We start from the raw sequence: 23,478 nt of genomic DNA, 5'->3' as shown, positions 1-23,478 counted from the left end.
AAATTCCCAGTGCATTTATGCTTATCAGTTTCTTCACTACACAGCAATCCCCTTAGCACCGACCTATTTCACCATTGAGATAAAGAGAGAGAACGAAACAATTAACAGCAACATCATACGAAAGAGAAAGAGCAGTCTCTTTGGACTAATCAACAATAATAACACTGAACGAGGTAGCAGCTAGCCAGAGTGGTCTCCATCTTTCTCTTCAGTAGTAGTCATAACTAAAACCCTCTCTTCTTTTAAAGCTCGCACTGCACACACACCAATCAATGGACGAAAACTCATCATCATCAATATCCCCACTACCCCAAGAAACCAAACCCACCGCCACCACCGCTACCACCACCACTCCCTTCACAACAACAACTAACCGCAACAAATGCAAAGCCAAAGGTGGCCCTGACAACAACAAATTTAGATACCGCGGTGTGAGGCAACGAAGCTGGGGCAAGTGGGTTGCTGAGATCCGAGAGCCTCGCAAGCGAACACGCAAGTGGCTTGGAACTTTCTCCACCGCCGAGGACGCCGCCAGAGCCTACGACCGCGCCGCCATCATCCTCTATGGTTCTAGGGCTCAGCTCAACCTTCAACCCTCTCCTCCTCCTCCTCCTCCTTCCTCTTCTTCTTCATCTTCTTCACAATCTTCCTCTTCTCGTAACTCTTCCTCTTCTTCACAAACCCTTCGACCACTTCTTCCTCGTCCTTCTGGCTTCGGCTTCACCTTCTCCACCAGTTCTCATGTACCGCTTGTCTTGAACTCCGCCACATACGGTGTTTACCCTGGCGGCGTGTGTAATAATATACCACCGGTGATGTGCCCTAATAATAACAACAACATGCTACATCACAGTACTCACTATCATCATCATCCTCAACAAGTGGTGCAAGTGCAACAAAAGTATCAATCACCAGAATCTGATGGAAGTGTTGCTCATACCGGATCCAACAGAGAAATCACCTCTTATCATCATCATCATGATAATCTTGTAGAGAATAATAATCAGTTGTTAAATGAACACTACCAGAACCAGAATTGCATGTACGAAGATATGAACTCTTTGGTGGGATCAGTAGGGTCAAGCTTGTCTTCTTCGTTAATTTTATCTGCACCGGAGGCTCAGTTAGGTGGTGCGGCGGCGGCAGGACTTGGATCTCCGTCGTCTGTGTGGCCGTTATCAGCTGAGGAGGAATACCCTTCTAGTTTATGGGATTATAATGATCCTTTCTTCTTTGATTTTTAAGAAAGTGGTGACTAGCTTTTTTCGAAGTTATATATATCTCACTGTTTTGGGTGCAATTCATCTAAATCTAATAGTGTGGAAGGAAAAGATCATATATATAAAGAGAGAGAGAGAGTATTAATATGAATAATTCAAGTTAGTGCTGTGCTGGTGTGTACTATCTTTGGCAAGCAATTGAAGATATATATATATATATATATATATATATATATATATATGTGTGTGTGTGTGTCTCATCTTATTCTATGGGAAGCTTTGTGTGCTATGTTAAGCTGAAAATTTGAGGTACGTATGATTGCTTGATTATGATGCATTCTAATTTACATGTAATCAGGGTTGCCTTCAAGCTATGTACATCTAGGGTTTCCGAGGCTGCTTGAAGCTCACTTGTGACTGCCGGAACTTGAAGAAAAGGTTGGCCCAAAAATGAAATTCTTATATATGTTTCTGTTACATTATATGTTGAAAATGTTCATCCATAATTTACATACGATGTTTTGATTTCATAATTTGGGAATGTCAGCTTCATATTTCTTGATTCACATATTCCTAACTGAGAATTTATTCATTTAAGATTTTTCAATTTAAAAGAAGTCACGTTTTTTTAGATTTATTTGAATAATAATTTTCTTGTAATATAAATCACTTAAGAAAAAGGAGGTGCACCGGAGCAATGGTAAAGCTGCTCTTTCATGACTGAAAAGTCATGGGTTCGAATCCAGGAAACAGTCTCTTTGCAATTATGCAAGGGTAAGGCTGCGTACAAGGATTACCTCCACCCCACTCGCTAGTCGGGTTTAACGGAGAGTGGTTTTTTTTTTTTTTTTATAAATCACTTAAGAGTTAATTAATGTACCAAATTAAGAAGAAAAAACTTAGGGGATGTATTATGGTGACTGAAATGCAATCATACATAATTCAGTGTAATGAAATTCCTATACTATTATTTGTAAGTTTAATGGTGAAACAGCAAAAAAAAAATTATACCCTCAGCTTCTTTGTGATCATTACCATCAAATAGGGAGTGTGTATCATTTTTTAAATCAAATGCATATACATGGTTTGAAACTTGTCCCGAGTAGGGAAGAAATGAAATAAGATGGAGTAGGATTAATTGCACAGTTGGGGAAGCCTAATTATCGTACTTAAGTCTATTGATTGTCATTTAAGTTTACTTTATAGTTTATCATAGTTAATTAATTAGTACTTCAGATATTTTGGAGGTTATTGGAATTGTCCTGAAGATTGAGCGTTTATAGTTTGGGAATACTATACTGCGTACAAATTTAGTAATTATATTGAACTCTGAATTAATATTATACTTCGATAGTGAAGAAAATTCAAATAATTAGTTGAGAAGTTTTGTAATTTGAGTCACTGTTACAAGTGTTACAAGTCCCACATTGGTTGTATAAACATTTAATGTGAGATTAATAAGGCTTGGGCACTCTCACCCTTTGAGCTGACTTTTGGGGTGGTGACCTCAATGTTCGTAGCAATTGGTGTTTTCATTGAGAGTTTTGAGCACTCTCACCCTTTGAGCTGACTTTTGGGGTGGTGATCTTAATGTTCGTAACACTTGGTGTTTTCATTGAAAGTTGAGGCCACGTAAAGGCCTACCTATAGACTAGATTAAGGTGTCATACCTCCCAAAGGGGTGTTCTACTGAATACTAATAAGTGAGTAAAGGAGCCAAAAAGGAAAGGGTTACCAACTAATGTGGAATTTATAAGGGCTTAGGGCTTAGACACTCCTACTCTTTGAGCTAGTTTTTGGGGTGGTGACCTTGAGGTTCATACCAGTCACTTAGGGCTTCTCTCTTTCTAAGAATGTCATTAACAAAAAAAATCCTGGTAAAATATTTGCAGAGTTAATATACACTTGAACTTGTCACATAATGAGAATTAACATCCTTATATTATATGAATGAATGGTTGGTCTGTGTTGGATTATTATTTTTTTGTTTAGCGTAATTGGACTGAGATAAAGATGATTGGCATCGTTTTATTTATTATTTTCAGTTTATGAATGTTTTAAAGTTTTATGCTTACTTTGAGAAGATTAAAAGCATTATTAAATGAAGTTGAACATTCAGGGAATTGATTCATTTGATTTGCAAACATGCGTAACGTTTTTTATGGAAAAGGCACAGGATAAGTGGTGGGATTTAATTACAAAACTTATTAAAATTAAAGGCATGATGGAGGTATGACCCTTGAACCGAAGGAGCTTAATTTTCCTTTATTTTGAAGTGGTTCTTTACATATATATTTTTCGAAAAACTTCTTGGTTTTTTTTGTAAAATAAAAATAAATGCTCTTAGAGCAAATGTCATGAACAGATTTTGAGGTTGTTAAAAATTGTTTCCTTGATTGCTCTAAAGAAAATAATTTAAGCATAAATGACCAGAGAAATTCCGTACGGTCAAGTTCAATTGGCTCCCTTGTTAGATCACTCTCTAATAAAAGAAAAAGTTGATAAGTGATATTATTGATCTATGACATAAGGAACCGTGCCAAAATCGATAGTGGATATTGTGGGCCTTAGCATATTTTGGTATAGATTTTGTTTTTGGGTCACCAACCTTTAGTTGTTTTTGAGTCATTGCCATATGTGCCACTAACGGCAATGTCTCTTACAAATCGGTCTGTATCGTTATCATGCTTCAGGGGATAGCTAAGTTAGCCTAACTTTCATTGAAATTGGGCTTCGAATGGGTCCATATCCGTGTTGTAAAGTTAAAGACTCACAGAAATAGCTACCCTTGACCTTCTCAGAAAAACTAGCTAAAAAGAAAGAAAAGGAAACAAGAGTGTCCTCGACGTTATTCCTATCTATCTAGAAACCAAATAATAACAAGTGGAATCTTATATTTACATCTTTTTTGTTTACAAATTCTTACAAACTACATTAAGTATGATCGGTTATATTTTAATTAAGAGTGTATAACCGGTCATACTTTATGTAATTTGTAAAAAAAAATTATAAAAGGATCTTTCCCCTAATAATAATAATAATAAAAGAAAAAAAAGGAAAATTACGTACATTTGCCTTGTCCTCGTCATACTCAGAGAGAGTTAGAGAGAATGAATCCTCTCTCATTCAACATTATTACGTCGCCTTAAAAATCTAATCATTTATCCGATAGATCATTGAAATGATTATTATTTTTTTCATTTTAAAAAAGTAATAATTAAATTTTTGATGATTAATCTGCCCATGAATCATAAAAAAAATAAAATAAAAAATTATATGACATCAAACATGTGAGAATTCAATCAAATTTTTTTTGTATGGCATGAAACATGATAATTCAGATACCCTGCCCTAAATATCAGACCCACACTACATGTCGGGCTTTCGTGTTTGTTTCATACGATTATATCTATGCGTCAACCCTTGAAAATTATTTTCATGTTTAATACAAGACAGAAACACAGGACAATAAATTAATATGTCGTCTTGCAGTACGTGATTATTCGCATGCATGTTCTGTCTACGTCGTCGCCTTTTTTATGTGACTAAACTAGACATTTGGTTGAAATGAGTTTGATTAATTGTTCAGTTCATGCTAAATTCCGAATAAAATTTACTTAGTTCACTGTTCAATTCAAGCCGAACGCGAGCTCATTTTCATAACTCACACTCGATCTTAGTTTGAGCTTGTGTGAGTTCGGTTTAAGAGTACAAGGGCCGTTTGGATGAGCTTTTTTTTTCTTCAAAAGCTGCTTTTTTTCTAAAATAAAAGCACTTCTCATTTTTAGTTCGCTTGGATGTCTACTTTTAAAAAAACAGAAGTTACAAAAAAAGTCAAAAATCTACTTTTTTCAGAATAAAATTTTTAACTTCTACAAAAGGCAGAAGTCAAAAGCCAAATATTTTTTTTAAAAACTAAATATTTTTATAAAAATATAAATAGCGTTAACTTTTGTAAAAAACACTTTTAAAATAAAGAAGAGATAAAAGTCAATTTTTTTAAAAGGTGAACCAAACAGGCTCTAAATAGGCCAGAAAGTCTAGAGCGATCTACGACTCAATTTACGTGCTTAAATAATTAAGTAATAGTTTCAAGTTTGAAAATAATTATTTAAAAAAGAGGTCATAGTCTTACCTTTATGAGATTTGACCTATAAATTTACATGTAAATTCATATCATATTATTTAGAGGAAAAATATACTCTTATATTGTAGGAGAAAATTTTTCTCTCCTACACATATATCGATTTTTGTGTTATTTTTTTATTTTTTATTTTTTTTATAGTGAGTGAGTCTCTCACATGATTATTTCTATTGCATGAGAAAGTTCTCTCCTAGTGCATGAGATTAATAAATCCCTTATTTAAAATATAATAAAATTATTATTTAAATAATTTTGAATAAAAAAATATTTTAATTACTTTTTTAATACTTAATAAATCTTGAAGGTCTGATATATTTAAATAAGTTAATAAACCTAGGTTAGGCTTTTAATCTTTTAAAATAAGTAAGGTCAATCCTATAATTTAGTTTATATCAAATTAATTGGATAAGACAGACTAAAAATATTCTACATAAACTACAACTATTTAGGCCGAAGACTAATCTATTCAATCCCACATGTTTACACCCCTTAATTGAGTTTATGAGCCTAATATAAATGAGTTGTGAGGGATAAATGGAATTTTTATTGTATAAGTGTTTATCTAACCTAAGCACAAGACAATTTTTAATATTTTATTTGGGACACTGAACTCACACTGAGGTCCATATAGATCTCAAACTATTAGTGTATATGAAACTATTTGGTTTATTAATAATGAAAAACTCAAAACTGATTTTCTCGTCCTAACACAATTGTGTTTTACACGTCCGTGACACATACAAAACCTTGACGTTAACTCTAATCTTGACATTCGTGTGCAAATTGACCAAATCTGATTGTGCGATTGGGGACAACGAATATGGTGGGAAATATTTAGGGTAATGCAATTTGAAACTACTTACCTTATGTGCGGTATTCATATTTTAACTTCTCAGATACTTTATTTATTATTTTAACTAAGGAGGTCAATGATATAATTTGGGAAAGAGAGAAAGTGAACCGATCAGAGTATGGAATTATGAATCTATTTCCCGTCAAGGTGAATGTTGATCTAACGGGGATAGAAGAGGCAGTGATAAGGACCAAAATTCAAGAGTCATTGGCGTGAAGGAGGAGGTGTAATTAAGCTACAATTATGGCTTGCTGAGATATTGGAAACATGGAGATATTTTAGTATAGTAACAACAACAAGAAGCAAGCAAATGGATAAGATGATGGAAACATGGAGAGTAGGTCACTTTATACAAGATGTTGGAGATTCTTTTTAAGTGTGTAAAGTATAATGTCATAACTGTTTCCAACCCAGTGGACCCCATTTACTAGCGGACCTATATTGTTGCAAGTGTGTGCAAGTGCACACACTAACTTTTGAAAGAAAGAAAAAAAGTAGTCACTGAATGGTCATTTTATTGTATCACATTTTCTCAAGCTGCCTCAATTCTTGCATATTTATCATCTGGGTTTGGCTAAATATCACAACAACAAATCATCAATTAAAAATTTAACATTCTAAAGGAGATGTAAAACTATAACTAGAACTCTAGAAGGAGAGAAATTTTGGAGCTCCCGGACTGTTAACTCAGTGGTCCGGACCAATCAAAATCAGATAATTATTGAGGAAAAAGAAAAGGTGGAATATAAAAAATAAATTTTTGTCCAAGTGGCACTCCCTAAATGCAAGGACCACACGGAACCTGGAGCATCAAAAAAATTCGCTTTAGAAGCAGCTTACTTTATGATTATTAAAAAAAAAATTATGCAAAACTATTCATAATATCTTAAAAAAAAATGAAACGCTTCTTCCGAACCCATTCACTAATTATGCAGGTATAAATAAAATTTGTTGGGGCCGCCACTAACCCCATTGGATGTGTGGCCGTATTACTTCGGATGTGTAAAAAGTCATGCAGTACATAAAAAGTGTGAAAGGATACATATACAAAGTATTCATGTGCTCCACGTACGTCGGACGACCATATGAACTAGTTAGGCAAGGCTATCTTGCCGGATTAGAACATAAAGCTAAAATGAATTAGGGATTTGCATTTGTCATTTAACATGACATAACAAACTTTCCTATACACACAATATTTTATGGGGTCTACACTTTTTGAAGAAAAAAGAAAAAAAGAAAATTACGGCACGCAAAACGAATCTCTATAATATTACACAATCAATTTTCCTACAACATAACTTTTATAGAACCCAATGAATTATTGCTTTAAATAGATTTTGGTGTTGAAGCTACTTAACATTCATACGGTTTTCATCTGTTAACTTCTAAAATTGACCTTTAAAGAGATTTTGACCTACCATAAAAGAAAAAAAACTATTATTTTGGTCCTAAATTTTTTAATATAATTTAAAAAATCTAACTTTATGTTTTTAAATTTTTTTAAATATTTTCTTAAATTTTATCAACAATTAATTTTTGTTAATAACAGATACCTATTAAAAAATTTATATGAAATATAGAGACTTATTTAATCATGCTATTTTTTAAATAGATATCTATATATATATATATATATATATATATATATATATATATATATATATATATATATATATAATGGATCCTTGTAATTTAGCAAACGATAATGACAATTTGCTAATCAAGACTCATTTAAATGAACTTATTTAATTTTTAATAAAACTATAGTACTTACTCAGTAATTTAACCTTAAAAATTTTTGTGCAACTTAAGTCCAAGCTCTTGAACTAACTTTGTAATATTAGATTTATTGTCTCATGTTTTAAATAATTAAGAAGTATGACTAGATAATTAAAACCAAATTAATTGGATTGGTACGAATTATTTTGGATAATTAGTGTAATCCACAATAAATTTAATAGAAACCAATTAGCATTGGGGTCGGTTCTTAGTTTTATAATTTTTAAACTCGAAATCCGAACTCAAATTAAACCCGATCAATCTTTCCCTAAATCTTCAAAATAATGTATTTAGTCTTTAGTAAATAAGTCTATTATCTTCTTTTATCTCTTTCAGACACACTCACCTATTGTACAAATTGTTACTAAGTACATTTGATTATATGTTTACCATGAAACTTTATCATTATATTTTGGATAAAACATTAAGGCAAAAATGTGTATCATTTTAAATTATGTAAAGTTGTGTCATTTTAAGTGAGAGAAAGAGATAGATAAAAGAGGGGAGAGAGTGAACAAAAAAAATAAAGGTGTGGGTCTCACTTCTTTGTGAGAGTAAAAGGATATAAATTTTATCATTTTAAAGGACAAACACTTTTTCCAAACATTAATGGAGAATATAAAAATATTATTATGAAAAGAAATAAATGTTAGTGAAATATAATATCAAACTTTTTTATTTAATTACTGTCTCAATTGAAGGATGAATAAACTAATAATTTATCTTGTAATAATAATAAAAATTCAAATAATGAATGAGAATAAAATTTAGAAAAATAAAATAAATTATATCTTTACTTAAATCTGATGACCTGAATCAAACTAACCTGATTTTGGTGGAATTGAATTAGTTTGGATAGATTAAAAAATCTTAATAAATTAAACTAAAATCAACTCAATCGTATACGATTAATTTATTTATTTTATCTCAAACATGAATCAAACTGACCCGGAAAGAGTGCTAATTGTGTACGTGGTTGTAAAAGAAATTAGCAAGGTATGGGGCGCGCCGAAATTTTGAATAGTCTTGCTTATTGAGTAGGACTGTAGGAGTGGACCCTTAACACAGCAAGACTTACCGGGAAAACCAATCAAAATGTCATTTTTCACCAAGTTTTTTATCTAAATGTCACGCGAACAGTGTTATTTTTCAATATGCCACGTGAGCAAGTTCGTTGGGCACTGTAGCGAACTCTGTTTGCTGACGTGTCACATTTCTGTTCCGAGTTATGGCTTATGAAGTTTAATTTAAGGGAAAAATATGTATAATATTAAAGGATGTAAAGTTATGTAATTTTAAGTTAGAGAAAGAGATAAATAAAAGAGGTGAGAGTAGACAAAAAAATATAAAAATGTGGGTCTCACCTCTTAGTGAGAATAAAAAGATATAAATTGTGTCATTTAAAAAGATAAATATTTTTCCCTTAATTTAAATGGATAACGTTAGGAGCGAAAAAATAAAATAAAAAATTGAATTTTTTTTAATCACTTTGGATAAAGTTGAAGATTCTGTTTGTCACGGTGATATTGCTTTGTCTGACAGTAAACTTCGGCTTCACATAAAACGTGTTATTTAATTTTCCAATGAATATTTTTTTAGAGTAAATATCATTTTTTGTCGTCAGTAAATTTTACGATAACCGCTTTAGTCTCTAGCAAATAAAAAGGTCCATCGTGGTCCCTAAAAAATTCAAAATGGACCCATTTAGTTGAAATTGTGGTCCCTCACAAATTCAAAAAAGATCCATATTAACCCCCAAAAAAATTGAAATGAATCCATTTTAAATTTCTTAGAGATCAAAAAAAGATATTTACTCTTTTTTTTTAATCACTTAATCGCCATGTACAGAAATATCTTCTTTTACTGTCCCTTTTTTAGTAAAAAAAAAATACGTGTGTCAGGTCACGTGTGTATGTTGCACATTACTGGAAAGTGACCAAAATATCACTGTTCATCAACTTTTTTACTTAAATGTCACACGAACAGTGTTATTTTTTAATCTGCCACGGGGGCAAATTCGCTACTCGGTGTAGCGAACTCAGTTTGCTGACGTGTCACGTTTCTAGTTGACACCAACTTGATTTTAACCAAGTTCGCCTACATGGTAGGCTAACTTCATTTTTTTTATTTTTTTTATTTAAATTGATACTTGTTATCCACTAAAAATGTGACACGTCAGCAAACCGAGTTCGCTACACCAGGTAGCGAACTTGCTCCCGTGGCAGATTGGAAAATAACACTGTTCGCGTGGCATTTAGGTAAAAAAGTTGGTGAACAGTGATATTTTTGTCAGTGTTCCGCACATTACACACTAAATTTTATTAATTTTTATCTATATTTTTCGGAGTTTAAATCTTTAAATTACTATTTTGGAAAGATTTTGTCAAATTACTGATCTTAATATGAGCGATAAATTTATAGTACCAGTAAAAATATCTTGGTTAAAGATAAAAAAAAATCTCTCGATGAATTTAATTTACTAACTCTTCAAAAACTTGTCCAATAATACATATTTATATTTACACAAACTCCTTCAGCATAATCTTTTATGCTACACGTCGTTTTTTAATTTGAATGGCACAATTATGACAAAAGAGAATAACGTAAAAAGTTGTTCTAGATATTAAGTGTTCTATCACTGTAAACTTTAAATATCTTAACTTAAGTACTAGACAAAAAAAAATGCTAACATCAAAAGACCACTACTTAATCATTGAAATTAAGATTTTAGAATATGGGTCAACCGAATAACATTATGAAAAATTAATTTTTTCTTTTGGTTACAAAATTATCATTACTTTATTAAAAGTTTAATTCTAAAGAGCATACCAAAAGGTCTTACTGATTGACTATACCTTGAACATCTGTTGTATTTTTCTATCTTGTCGAAGTAGATGTCGTTTTAAGAGTTCGAATTTCTTATTTATTTATTATTTTAAAAATTAAGATGATATTAACTATTTTTTAATTTTATTTATTTTCAAATATTTTACCAGCATAACCTGAAAAAGTATTAATCTAGGAAATGATAATTTAATATAGTACATTCCTTCCTTTTTAAAATTATTATTATTTTAAGATTATAGTAAAGAATTAATAGAATTACTAAAAATACATAAACTTAATACATAAACCAAAATAAAAAAATTAATTAATAATTTTCTAATGTCTATACATGACAAATGAATTAAAACATCAAAGTGATAAGCATAAATATATAATAAATTCTGAATAAAACTTTATACGACAGTTATTTAAAATAAGAGAAAATAATGGCCGGTCTAGATGACTAGATGTCTCGAAGGAAAAATCACTCAGTTTAGTTAGTGTAAAAGAGTTGAGTGAGTGAAAAAAATTCGATTCAATTTTCACTAAAAAATTTAATTCTTCACTCATTTTATATTTGTGATTAGTCCTGTAATTAATTCAAAGATTCAAACTATTGAGAGGCTACTCAATTCAAAAAAATAATTAAGATTTGTATTTAAAAAAAAGAAAGTACTTGTCGGCGAAGCCGCTACAATACTACATTATTGCCTTTGATAACGTTGATGTCTACCTCTACTTAGATGACACTTTCCACCTCTACTTTTTCCTTCTTATTCTTCTTCTATTTTTCTTTTTTCTTTCTTTTATCTTTAAAAAAATTGAAATTTATATAACAAATCTGAAAAAGGGAAAACTATTATCCACGCGCAGAGATTGCGAGTACACCTAATCACCGAACTTAACTATAATTCTATAAATAATGTACTTCTCACTTCACAGTTGTCACTAACTTCAACTAATCAGAGCAGCAATCACTAGCAGAGTGTGTTGTGTTGTGTTGTGCAGTGTAGTTAGTGTTTATTCTGATGCGCCACCGCAGTCGGAGCTCTCCTCCACCATTCGCCACCGCCGTCGCGTCTCTCTCCTTCACTGTTGAATCATATAACCATGTCGAGCCAAGATTCCCGGTCATTGAACTGGCACTACACAGAACTCGATGACAGAGACCTCGAGATTCGAGGGAGGACCCTGTTCTTCATCGTCGTGCTCTTCTCCGTTATCCTTCTCATCACCGTTCTCTTCCTCTACACTCGCTGGGTCTGCCGCTACCACGGCCACCTACCCTCCACCGCGTTATCTCCCCACGCGCCGCCGCCTCCGCCGCCGCAGGGGCTTGACCCCGCCTCGATAAAGAAGCTGCCCATTATCTTGCACCAGGAGCTGTCGGACCCCAACGGCGGCGCGTTGGACGAGACGGAGTGCTGTATCTGCCTTGGCGAGTTCAGAGACGGCGAGAAAGTGAAGGTTTTGCCGGCGTGTAACCACTGTTTCCATTGCGAGTGTGTTGATAAGTGGCTCACTCATCACTCTAGTTGCCCACTTTGCAGAGCTTCTTTAAAGGTTGAATCTTCCTTCCCAAACATTTTGATTCAGGAACCACCCATTAGAATTAACATCCAGTTTTAGCTTTTGGGTCTTAATCTTATTTCACATTATTAATAAAAATCATAACTTTCCTAATTTTTATGTGCCCTTTTTGTAAATCGTTGTAAAAAAAAAATAGTGTTAAGATATACCTGCTAAATGATAATCATATATTAGTATACAATTTTCTTACCACATTTATTAATTTTACTAGTTTGACATGTTTTTAAAAAAATTGTTTCTGCAAACTTTAGACAATTGCACATGATCTAGGTGGAAGAAATTAGAAAGTGGATTTGTCTTTTGATATTATTTAATGGAGTTTGTGTTCCCACGTTGGATGGCTTCAAAAATGGTCTTGGAATTTCACCCAACGTCTCATGTTTGATAAAAGTCCTGAAAGATGTTGCTCTTCTGAGTCAGCTGTGGCTGGGTCTAGTACTAGGATATGTGGTCCTGCTTCTTATGTAAGTGGATATTTTAATTGAGATTGGGTCCTCAAAAAAAGATGAATCTAGATGCTGCTCTTAAGGAGCTTCTTCCTATCCAATTTATGGTTTGATATATTTTAGTATATAGTATAATAATATGAAGTTCTATATCACATTTAAAGTTTATAATTTTTATTTTGAATTTCTGATCAAAATAATAATAATTATAATCATTGAAGCTATGGACTACCAAAATTAAGCACTGTGTCCCCTCATCTCTTTATCTCTCTCCTTATTGCTAAGTTTGACGTTGCTTTCTTACACCTACTTCTGTTGGAAAGCAATTGAACCTGGCCGTGTATGGATAATGTCGTGCTGGAAAATTGAACTCTCGAATTTGGCATGCTGTTTCTTTGATCAGACAGTAGCGTTCATTGCGGAAATGTGCCATGATATTGGTGATGGAGGATACTTATTGAGTGTACTGTGAATTGAACAATTGATTACTGACATGAGTATTTAAATTCAAGTTACGAGCTCGTGCACCATGTGATAGTTCCGTGAAGCAAATTAATTGTTCATTTGTCCCGCTAGGTGTACTGTTTTTAGAACAATGTTTCCAATCCTTAAAGTAAAGACAAATCATAAATATAAAAAAAGCAATTCACTTGGGCCATGTACATTGACTGTAAACCGAAAGCAAGGCATTGCCCAGTTCAATCAAGAAAAAGGCCCCTCCTTTACTTTTATAGAAAAAGTTTCTTTCTTTCTTTTAAGAAAAGCTTTCAAAGTAAGTTATTCTCTAAAATTAAGAAATTTAATTTAATTTACTTTTAGATCATTTTATAAGTTAAGATCGCAATATATTTTAAATTAAACTAGTGATAAATATATTCTTATTTACTCATTTAGAGATAAATTTATTTTAAATGATTCTTTTGTTACTTAAGGATAATGAATGATTTTATCTTTATTCTTCAATAATATTATACAATAATATTAGGATCATACCCAAAAAAAATTATGGATTAATTGACAGTTGTCGATCTTAGCGGTACATGACAATTGTCATCTAATTCAAATTTTTTCTTTATAATCATGCTTCACCATTATCATTTTATTAAATATTTATGGTCTATGCTAGTATCATGTTGCTGGAAATATAAATTTTTTCAGTTGACCCATCGATATTTGTGCTGCATTTTCTTTTTTTTTCTTTTTTTTTTTAAAAAAAAATGGCGAATCTCACATTTGTTGTCTCTATAGCATTACATAGATATTGTTCTGCAACATGATACTTATTTCCCCCGGCAAAAGCACCATAGTGCTAATATATAGCAAAAATATCTCTTGTTCAAAGCACATGTGAAAAGTATCTCCAAATCAGAGCAGTCAGTCCCGTCATATATGTTGCCAAGTTCAGTCTCGTCAGTTATGTTGACGAGACTCCTTTCCACGTCACCAATTCGGACTTGTGTTACCACATGGCAATTCTTATTGAGTCTTGGCAACAAATGTGACAGCACTTAGGTAGCAATTTTTGGTTGAGTCTTGACAATAAATGTGACAGCACTTAGGAAGCCATTCGTGGCAATCACGTTGACGGGACCCAAAGCCTTGTCACATAAAGTGACGGTACGCAGTAAAATACGCAGCGACTCCAGTAAAATACACAAAGAATCTGAAATAGGTTCACACACGAAGAAAAAGCAAAGCAAAGTATCATATCGAATCCAAAACAGTTTCACCCATGAATAAAAAAGAGAGCAACCCGTGAATAAAAAAGAGAATAATTATACTGACAAACGTGGTGGTAAAACAATAAAAACACATGTGAATTTTCAATTGAGACATACGAAAACCACATTTTGTATATATATATATCCCCTTAGTCGTCCATTGCATTCTTCAGAACAACTTGTGTTCATCTGTATTTTTTTACTCTGTGTTGGTAGTCATTATTTTCTTATTCTCTAATTTAATTATTACTTTATATAATATAATTTTTGTCTTATAGTGTAATTCACGTTTAATTAAAAAATACAGTGTACACCAGGAATTTATTAAAATAAACTTTAACGTAGGGTTTTTATTACATTTTACAATAGGATTTTTATTCCTATCAAATAATGTAAAAACTAATAACCACATTAAATAACATAATTTAAAAGACAATTAAAATAAAATAAAATAAAATCAAAGAGAACTATGGGTGTGCACCTGGGCGCAGCTGCAGGGAGGAGGAGAAGAGAGGTGGGCTTTTTAGAGAGAGAGGGAGAGGATTTTAGAGAGAAGGCAGAGGAAAAATTTATAGAGAGAGGGAAAAAATTTAGAGAGAAGGAGCCAAGAACCAGAAATGCAGGGAGGAGTGGGAGACGTGGGTCTAAGGGATGAGTGTTGTCATATTTGTTGCCAAGACTCAACAAGAATTGCCACATGGCAACACTGGTCCGGATTGGTGAAGTGGAAAGCAGTCCCGTCAACATAACTGATGGGACTAAACTTGGCAACATATATGACGGGACTGACTGCTCTAATCTGGAGATACTTTCCACATGTGCTTTGAACCAGAGATATTTTTGCTATATATTAGCACCACAGTGCTTTTTTCATTTCCCCCCATATTTATTAAATAATGGTTACAAAACGACGCACTATAACATATATAATCCTGCTTGCTCATAAACAAATTGTTGAAATGCCACAAAACAAGATCCGTTGTCAGCAATTGTGGCTCCCATCTTATACCTATCAGGCTATCATATAAGCAACAACTTGTTGTTAACAGTAACAGCTTCAGAACCTGCTATCGGTAGAAGTTGATCCATGACCCGCTTGGACAAATAGTTGGTCTTGTCATCTATGGACACATGACATAATCTGTTACGTACTTCCCACCTATATATACCTTGTTTCCTTCACAGTTTTTTCATCCATTTATATTTCTTGAAATCTCCATTCTCTCTAAAGCTTCATTCCAAGTAAGTTTATATTCCTCTGCTATTTAATTTTTGTAAGTAGAATATTAATTGTAGGGTAGTGTAATGTAGTGTAGTAAAGTGATCTAGTAAGATAGTGAAGTGTAGGATATAAACCCTATGTGGTGTACATAAGAAATGTCTCATGTGCCTGTGATAAATACATACGATTTTATAATAAATGAATGGGCTAAATGATTATTGGCAATTGACTTTTGGGAAGAGGTTTCGTGATTGCTTGATTGGAGTAATCATATCCATAGAATATTAGAGTCATGTCTTTTGGATACATAATTTGGGATTTTCCAATCATGGTGCCTAGTGATGATGCAGGAATGTTACATCTGAATTTGTTCCTGAATGAAATTAACGAATTTAAAAAAATGATTAGAAGTATGTTACGTAATTCATTTTGCAAATTTTATACATTGCATATTAATGTTCACCTTTGGTCAATCCATTAATATTCATTATTACTAATTACTATATTAACTTATTTAATATATTCTAGTGTATTATAGTGTAGTGTAATGTAGCATATTAATTTATTTTACTAAATTTAAGATCAACTATTAATTATTAAAATAAAAAATAATCACTGTAAAAATTAATAATTAAATATACATGTTAAATAATAAATTAACAGATTAATTATGTCAAATATTTAATTATTGTAATTTAATAATTAATTAGAAATGTATAAATGAATTACTAATTGAATAATTTATTAATGTATACAATTAATATTATAGTGCAAAAATTGAGTGTATTATTCGCAGAAAAATTATTTTGATAATTTAATTTATATTTCATTTATTAATTAGTGTTGTGATTAATTTATCAGTATTTATTAATTAGAGATATCGCATCCCCTTGTGCATCACCCGTTCATTTTAAAGGTAGGAATCTTGATCAGTCACCCACACAGTCTATGCGGAGCCTGGATGATCTAGACCCTATCGATACCTCTCTCCAGATATTATAGGAGAAACATATCTCCACGCATGTGTGGAATGGTGATGCAGGTTGTATGAAAAATGTGAGACAAGTTGCATCTCATGATCACACTCACATATTGGAGGACGCCCATAAGTTCCAGAGGTAGGTTGGTTTCCTTCACGTGGCCACACTTAGAAACCACAAGGTCTGTATAAATAATTATAATTTTTTATCATTATTTTAATTTAATTTAATTTATAATATGTTATTTTTTCCTTTTTACGCATTCGTCACTGCTTCTTTGGAACGTTGGCACCCAGAAACACAAACATTTCACCTGCTACAGGGTAAGATCACGATCAAGCTGAAGGACGTTCAATATTTGTTTGTTTGGTCTTCCCATAAATGGTGAACTAATATCAGGGAGGACTGATGGTGTTGATTGGCTTCCACTGATTTGGGAATAGTTAGGGATCGTTCCACACAGAAGGACTTCGATTTGATTTCCACCAATGTCATCTTAGGGAGGAACATAAAAACTTAATTATTGACCCGCCTCATACTCAGGATCAGCCCTATAACCTGCTCAAAAATTCTAAGCTTGTGAAAATATTCGGGGGAGTCTATTAGCCTCAAAAAAGTAATTAAGGTTGGTATAAAAAAAGTAAATTAAAAAAGTACTTTGTCGGGAAGCCGCTACAATGCTACATTATTGCCTTTGATAACTTTGATGTTTACCTCTCGTAGTTGACACTTTCCACCTCCACTTTGTCCTAGTTGTTAGTTGACTGGATGTTCCCCCTTAATGCTAAGCCTTTCTTGATTTGGGTGTGCCTATTTAAATATGTATAATGTTCAATATCAGCTTAAAATGGACTACTACTATCACCTACATATTCACATAGGTCAATCACATGCAAAAACCAAATACAATACATATGTTAAATAAATGCTTTGATTTTATACACTAACTAGTGATATCCTCCCACAATGTGTGGTGATGGAACTTGAGGAAATATTGCAACTTGAGGAAATATTGCAACATTCCTCGAAACGACAGGTGGAGATGGTTCAACATCAAAATCGCCCTTCACGTTGCTATTTAATGAGTCATTGTTCGAAAGTAGGCCTTCGTCAACCTCATCTTCATCATTTTATGCACCCCAAGTAGGATCATATAATATTTTTCGACAGTCATTTGACTTATAATTAGTGGAGGTTATTATGGTGGAAGGAAGGAGACTTACCTCTCTTCATTTTAAAAAATGGCTCCTTATGAATGTTAATTGACTGAATTGAAGGGAATGACGATTTGTGCAGAGTGTTCGCCACAATCTATTTTTGCGTACAAATCAATGAATCCCGTCCTAGTCTGCGTAACAATTGCATCAATTATACATGCCACATGATCATCGTCAATAACTTCCACACATAGCCATTGCCCATCACCAGTGTCATGTCTAGCTGTCAAGAAAGAAACTAATTGTTTATCTTGTAATCCTAATTTCTTGTGGATTGTCTTCTTTAGAACATAATAGCTACAACAGGGATTGATGCAAATTATTCTTGAATCTGTTTCGAAAATAATACCTTGAGAACCATAATATTTTCTATCATTGTAGTATACAATCCCCATTAAGGATTCACGATTGAACTCGTTTTTTAAATGTGTGGGTAAAACAATGACTACATAAGTAAGAAAATTATACTTGAAGCAAAGGTATACATGTTGAAGAAAATGGCCTGAAAAATGTGTTGGGGATGAGGGCTGTGGTTATGTATGATGGATGGACAAGATTGTGCCACGTGATAACATAATGTGAAACTAGTTAAGTTAAATGGCGGGTCCAGGTCCTATGCGTTTTACATGTGCCAAGGTAGGCAATGACCCACTGTCAGCAATAGCTGGTCCTGAACCTTTGGGACCTACAACGATTCCTAGACCTATTGTTGTTGACAAATGGTCCTTGCCTGCATGACACGTGTAAAAAGAGAACTACCTACTGACAACGAGTTTGTTTTGTGGTATTTCATTAATTTGTTTCCAAACAGTGGTATTTTGGATTATAAATTCTAGAGTAAAGTACCTTTTGGGTTCACAACAAATATCACAAAGCCCAATTTAATCTCTTAGAAAAAAAATCGACTCGTGGTCCCTCAAAGGGACTAACATGGGTCTTTTTTGAATTTCAGATGGACCACAATTTTGACTAATTAAGTCTATTTTGAATTTTAGAAGGACCACGAATCGATTTTTTTTCTGAGGGACTAAAATGGGCCATGTGATTTTTTTTAGGACCCAAAAGGTACCTTACTCTAAATTCCAAAAATAGCATTTTGATATTTCACTACAAAAAAATCGGCGAGTAGGCACATTTGTTTACCTACATTTGTATTACATGTGGCAAATTTAGTAAAGGAAGCTACCGGGCAAGTGAAAAGTAGTCCCTCGTGTGCTTAAAGAACGAAGCCCAAACCTTCATACCATAATTTTCTTTTCCATCTCCAAAATTTTATGCTCTAGCAAATCGAAGCAACATCCTCATCCTTGTCGTATAGAATTGAAAACAATCAATCACCTTTGGCAATTCTTTTTCCCCTACAAGCTTTCAGATCTCATCAAATCATTGAAAATCCAGGTTCATAAAGTTTCATCTTGCTTTGTGCATTCATTGTTTTTCTAGATAAAAAATTGGGTGATTCAATTGGCCTGTACTTTTTTTTGTACATAAAAATTTCAAAAAAGAAAAAAGAAAAGATGGTGTTGTATGAAGGTGAAATTGACTACCTCAATGGTAGTTAGTTTCTGAAAAATCTCAAGATCGAGTTTTTTTGGATCTAATAATTATGGACGGTGAAATAACCTTAATAATTAACGTGGTGAGTTGTACCAAAAAAAAAAAAAAACATTAACCAGGTGAGTTGAAAAAGGAAAAAAATTGCATATACTTATTTGATGGGTACTCTTTCAGCTTCTTTTCTCTTTATAAAAATTAAGGGAAGTATTAGGAATTATTATAAAGTGATATTTGATGCCTTTGTCATTTGATATTTGGCTTTTCTTCGTAAATCTATAGTTGTGGCCTATGTTGGACCAACATCGACACGAGACACGACATGACACGCTGACACGTTATTCTAAAAATTATTAGATTTCGACACGTTAGGACACATTTTGATATTAAATAATATTTTAATATATAATATAGTTTACATTTAATATATATAGCAACTCATAATAAATTATATAATCAATTAAATATTCAAATTCCACAACATAAGTATAAAAAAAGATAAGTTTTCATGCCTTGTTAATTTTTTAGGTCAAATTCCATAACAGAAAATATTTGATTTATAAATGAATTTTTCATGTTTAGTTGAAAAGATAAAAAAAAAATTGGATATAAAAAAAATGTCAAAAAACATTGACCGATTGTCGGAAGCGTGTCAAAAAACGTTAATTGTGTGTTGGAGCATTGACTACGTGTCGAAAAATATTGATCGCATATCGGTATCCGACATGCAAATTTTTTCCCCCAAAGAGGGTGTCCATGCATCAGAGGTTGTGGCCTTAGCCATTTGGCTCTTTACAAGCCAAAATTTTGGGATAAATTTATAATGTAAATCTACACCTTAGACCTTTGGGATTTGGTTCTTTTTTGTAAGAAAGATAAAATAAATATATTGATTAAGTTTCTAATAGTGTTAAAAATGACTTGGATGGAAAAAAAGAAGGGTGTAAATGATAAAAAAACATAAAAGTGTAAATGATTCAAAGACAAACCACAACGTTATTTGAACTTTTTCCTTATTTTTGTAGTCGATATTTTTTTTTTGGTACACTATTTATTTATTTTAAGATAGTCTATCACTCTATTGTTTGCAATAACGTGGTTGTTACATCTTATGATAATAATGGTATAATAGTAATGAAAATGATAATAAAAAAATTCAAATATTTTCTCTTACTTTTTCCAATCTTCTCGCCCAAAATCTTCCCTCACCTTGATTTTCTCCCTCCTCCTCAATCTTATTTCTCTCTACCTCTTTCCAAATCGTCTTCTTTTTTTCTCCCGTCTTTTCCCTTTCTTTTCCACGAACCTTTGAAAAAACTACAATGGTGCATCATTGACAAAAATAGACAATCTAATTAAAGAAAAAGAAATATTAAGAAAATTTATAAAATTGAAATATGAGAAAATTCTAAAACACTTTATCACATGGTTGCTAATTTGTCACACATGGATAAAATATTGAAAGAAGTGGCTATTAATAAAGGGAAAAATATGGATCCTTTTAAATGACATAATTTTTGTCGTTTTACTCTCATAAAGAAGTGAGACTCACACCTTTATTTTATTTTTCGTCTACTTTTTCTCCCCCGTGATTTTTTTTTTTTTTTTCACTTAAAATACACACATTTTTTCGTTTATAAAACATTTATTTCCGCGTGAAGGCAAGTCACCTCCAGTTCTTGGACCCTCGGATTTCAAAAGGTCTAATAACCACCAAGTAGAATAATAGTCAAACCTAACTTGAAGAGCCCAAAGCCTTATCAAATACAATCCAACCAGTTGAGTCGACCCACAATGTTGTCATTCTTATAGCAATTTGAGATATTCTAAGAAGTGGAAACATTTTATAATAGTTTTTTTTTTTGAAAAAAAAAAAAAAAACTGTGTTACATACTTCGCAAACACATTGGATATCAATATGCATTTTTTTACTTTTATGTTCTTATTTTTTATATTAATACAAATGAAAATAGTATAATAATTAAATAAATGATGCTATTTTATCATACCTACGATAGCTAATGCTTATGTTCAATACATTGATTCTCTCTTTTAAATTAAAATTTTTGTTTTATGTTAAATTTATACTAACTTTTTTTTTTTTGGGTAAATAATTTTATACTAACTTTCTATGCCGTTCTATGATTTTAAAAAATTATTATATTTCTGTTTTTTGTTGTTGTATCATATCTATACTTATTAAGAGATACTCATTTACCTCAACATTTCCAATTTTTATTAATTGATATAATTGCTATAGAAAAAGTTAAAATTATTCTAATAGTACAGAGAGGGTGTATAGGATTTATAATTATATGATGTAAGGCTTTAATATTTCTATAGTGAAGGTAGATAAGTTATCTACATTCACTCTCAAAAAAATGTCGTTTTAAATTGAATGATTAAAAAATTATAACGAGAAAGACTATTATAATTACAAAAATATTATGATTTTTGCCACATAACAACCTCGTTTGAGCTCAATGTAAATGACTTATCTACATTAACTGCAGAAGAAGTGAACCCACACTGCGTTTTTTTTTTTTTTAGAATTAGAGTTTCAATACTTGCTTTGTAGTTAAAAAAAAAATGCAGCTATGGTTTAGGGATAGAAAAACAAGTATTGGGCCGTGATAAAAAAAACGTAATGGGCTGGGACATCCTTATTTGTTTGCTAGGTTTTCTGGTTCGCTATAAATTCCTGAAACCTAGATTCTCAGTTTTCCCAATCTCTGTTAATTCTCCGCAGCCTTGTCTTTGTTTGGGACGAGTAGGGTTTGGTTCAGAGGTTCGGTTTGTTCTCACCATGAGGGCTAAGGTAAGGTCCTTTTACCTCGTTTTTATTTTCTCTTCTTTACATTGTTGTTGTCGTTGTCGTCGTAGGGTTTTTGATTTGATTGGGAGTGTGGATTTGTACAGTGGAAGAAGAAGCGTATGAGGAGGCTGAAGAGGAAGCGCCGAAAGATGAGACAAAGATCCAAGTAGTTTGTGTTCCCCTAACAACAATTGCTTCTAGTTTTGTTTTCATTTCGTATTGTTTTTATTTCGAATTGGACTCCTAAGTAAGAGAGTAGTACCTGTCTCTCTCTTTTTTTTTTAAATGTTATGTTACGTTTTTATTGGTTTCTTTTGCATAATTCTTAGACCAAGAGACGTTCTTCGTGCGAATTAAACTAGCTTTAATATTTGAATCCCTTTTTCTCTCGTGCTTGATTTTTGTTTTTCCGTGATTGGAATTTGGAAATTTCGCGCTCCACTTTGTCTTATGCGGTTTATCTTGGGTTATATATAGATTGACATTGTACGTACGTATTAATTTCTGTGATGAAGTTGTTGGTTACAATTCGAATGATTCCGTCCATGTGTTTGATTATGGTAGCACGCATTGAGCAAAACAATTTTGTTGTTCTAAAGTTGGATGTTCTTGAAGAAAAGAGCTGGTAATGGAAAGTTGGTGCGTCTAGGTTTGCATAATATTGGATGTTTTTTATTTGAAGTTTGAACTGAGGAGGAAAATGTCAAATGCCGTTTAAATGTTTATGGAGACATCTTTGATATTGTTGCATTGCTATTTTCATTATTTGTTTTGGATATATATTTTTGAGTTTGTGATCTTTGAATCCCACCCTGTTATAAACCTGAACTGTTTTTTTTTTTTGTAATTATAAACCTTAACTTTCTTTAATATTGCTATTTTCTTTGTTTATTGAGTTTTTGATCTTGCCAAATGGGGTGTTCTTTACAATCTGTTAGTACAAAGCATAATTTCAAGTGTTGTGTCTACCTTAATTGATATCTGGTTTTACTGATTCTAGTTTAGATATGTACAAATTGTTTTTGGGATAAAATCATGTTCCCAACTGAGAAAATACCGAAGTATTTTTTCATGTATCGAATGGGATCGTCTTCAGAGGTCTCAATGT

At 32.3% G+C, this 23,478-nt stretch overlaps 2 protein-coding genes and 1 long non-coding RNA gene across 3 annotated transcripts; all 3 read left to right on the top strand.

The window, feature by feature from the left end:
- The first annotated feature begins 272 nt into the window (after nt 1–272).
- Nucleotides 273–1,244, top strand: LOC133318596 (ethylene-responsive transcription factor ABI4-like). Its single transcript, XM_061520608.1, has one exon. It carries the CDS (start codon nt 273–275, stop codon nt 1,242–1,244), a length of 972 nt encoding a protein of 323 aa, XP_061376592.1.
- A 10,548-nt stretch (nt 1,245–11,792) lies between these two features.
- Nucleotides 11,793–12,962, top strand: LOC133318633 (RING-H2 finger protein ATL66-like). Its single transcript, XM_061520657.1, has one exon. It carries the CDS (start codon nt 11,936–11,938, stop codon nt 12,452–12,454), a length of 519 nt encoding a protein of 172 aa, XP_061376641.1. The 5' UTR covers nt 11,793–11,935; the 3' UTR covers nt 12,455–12,962.
- A 9,300-nt stretch (nt 12,963–22,262) lies between these two features.
- Nucleotides 22,263–22,682, top strand: LOC133318635 (uncharacterized). Its single transcript, XR_009752495.1, has 2 exons — nt 22,263–22,373; nt 22,475–22,682. It is a non-coding gene; the product is annotated as an uncharacterized LOC133318635 (long non-coding RNA).
- The last annotated feature ends 796 nt before the right edge of the window (nt 22,683–23,478 follow it).

Source organism: Gastrolobium bilobum, unplaced genomic scaffold (assembly GCF_033153095.1).
Source record: "Gastrolobium bilobum isolate Gb01-03AN ecotype WA unplaced genomic scaffold, APGP_CSIRO_Gbil_v1 utg4519, whole genome shotgun sequence".
Classification (NCBI taxonomy): domain Eukaryota; kingdom Viridiplantae; phylum Streptophyta; class Magnoliopsida; order Fabales; family Fabaceae; genus Gastrolobium; species Gastrolobium bilobum.
Note: the sequence above shows the minus strand (reverse complement) of the source record. Positions and strands in the feature narration are given on the sequence as shown.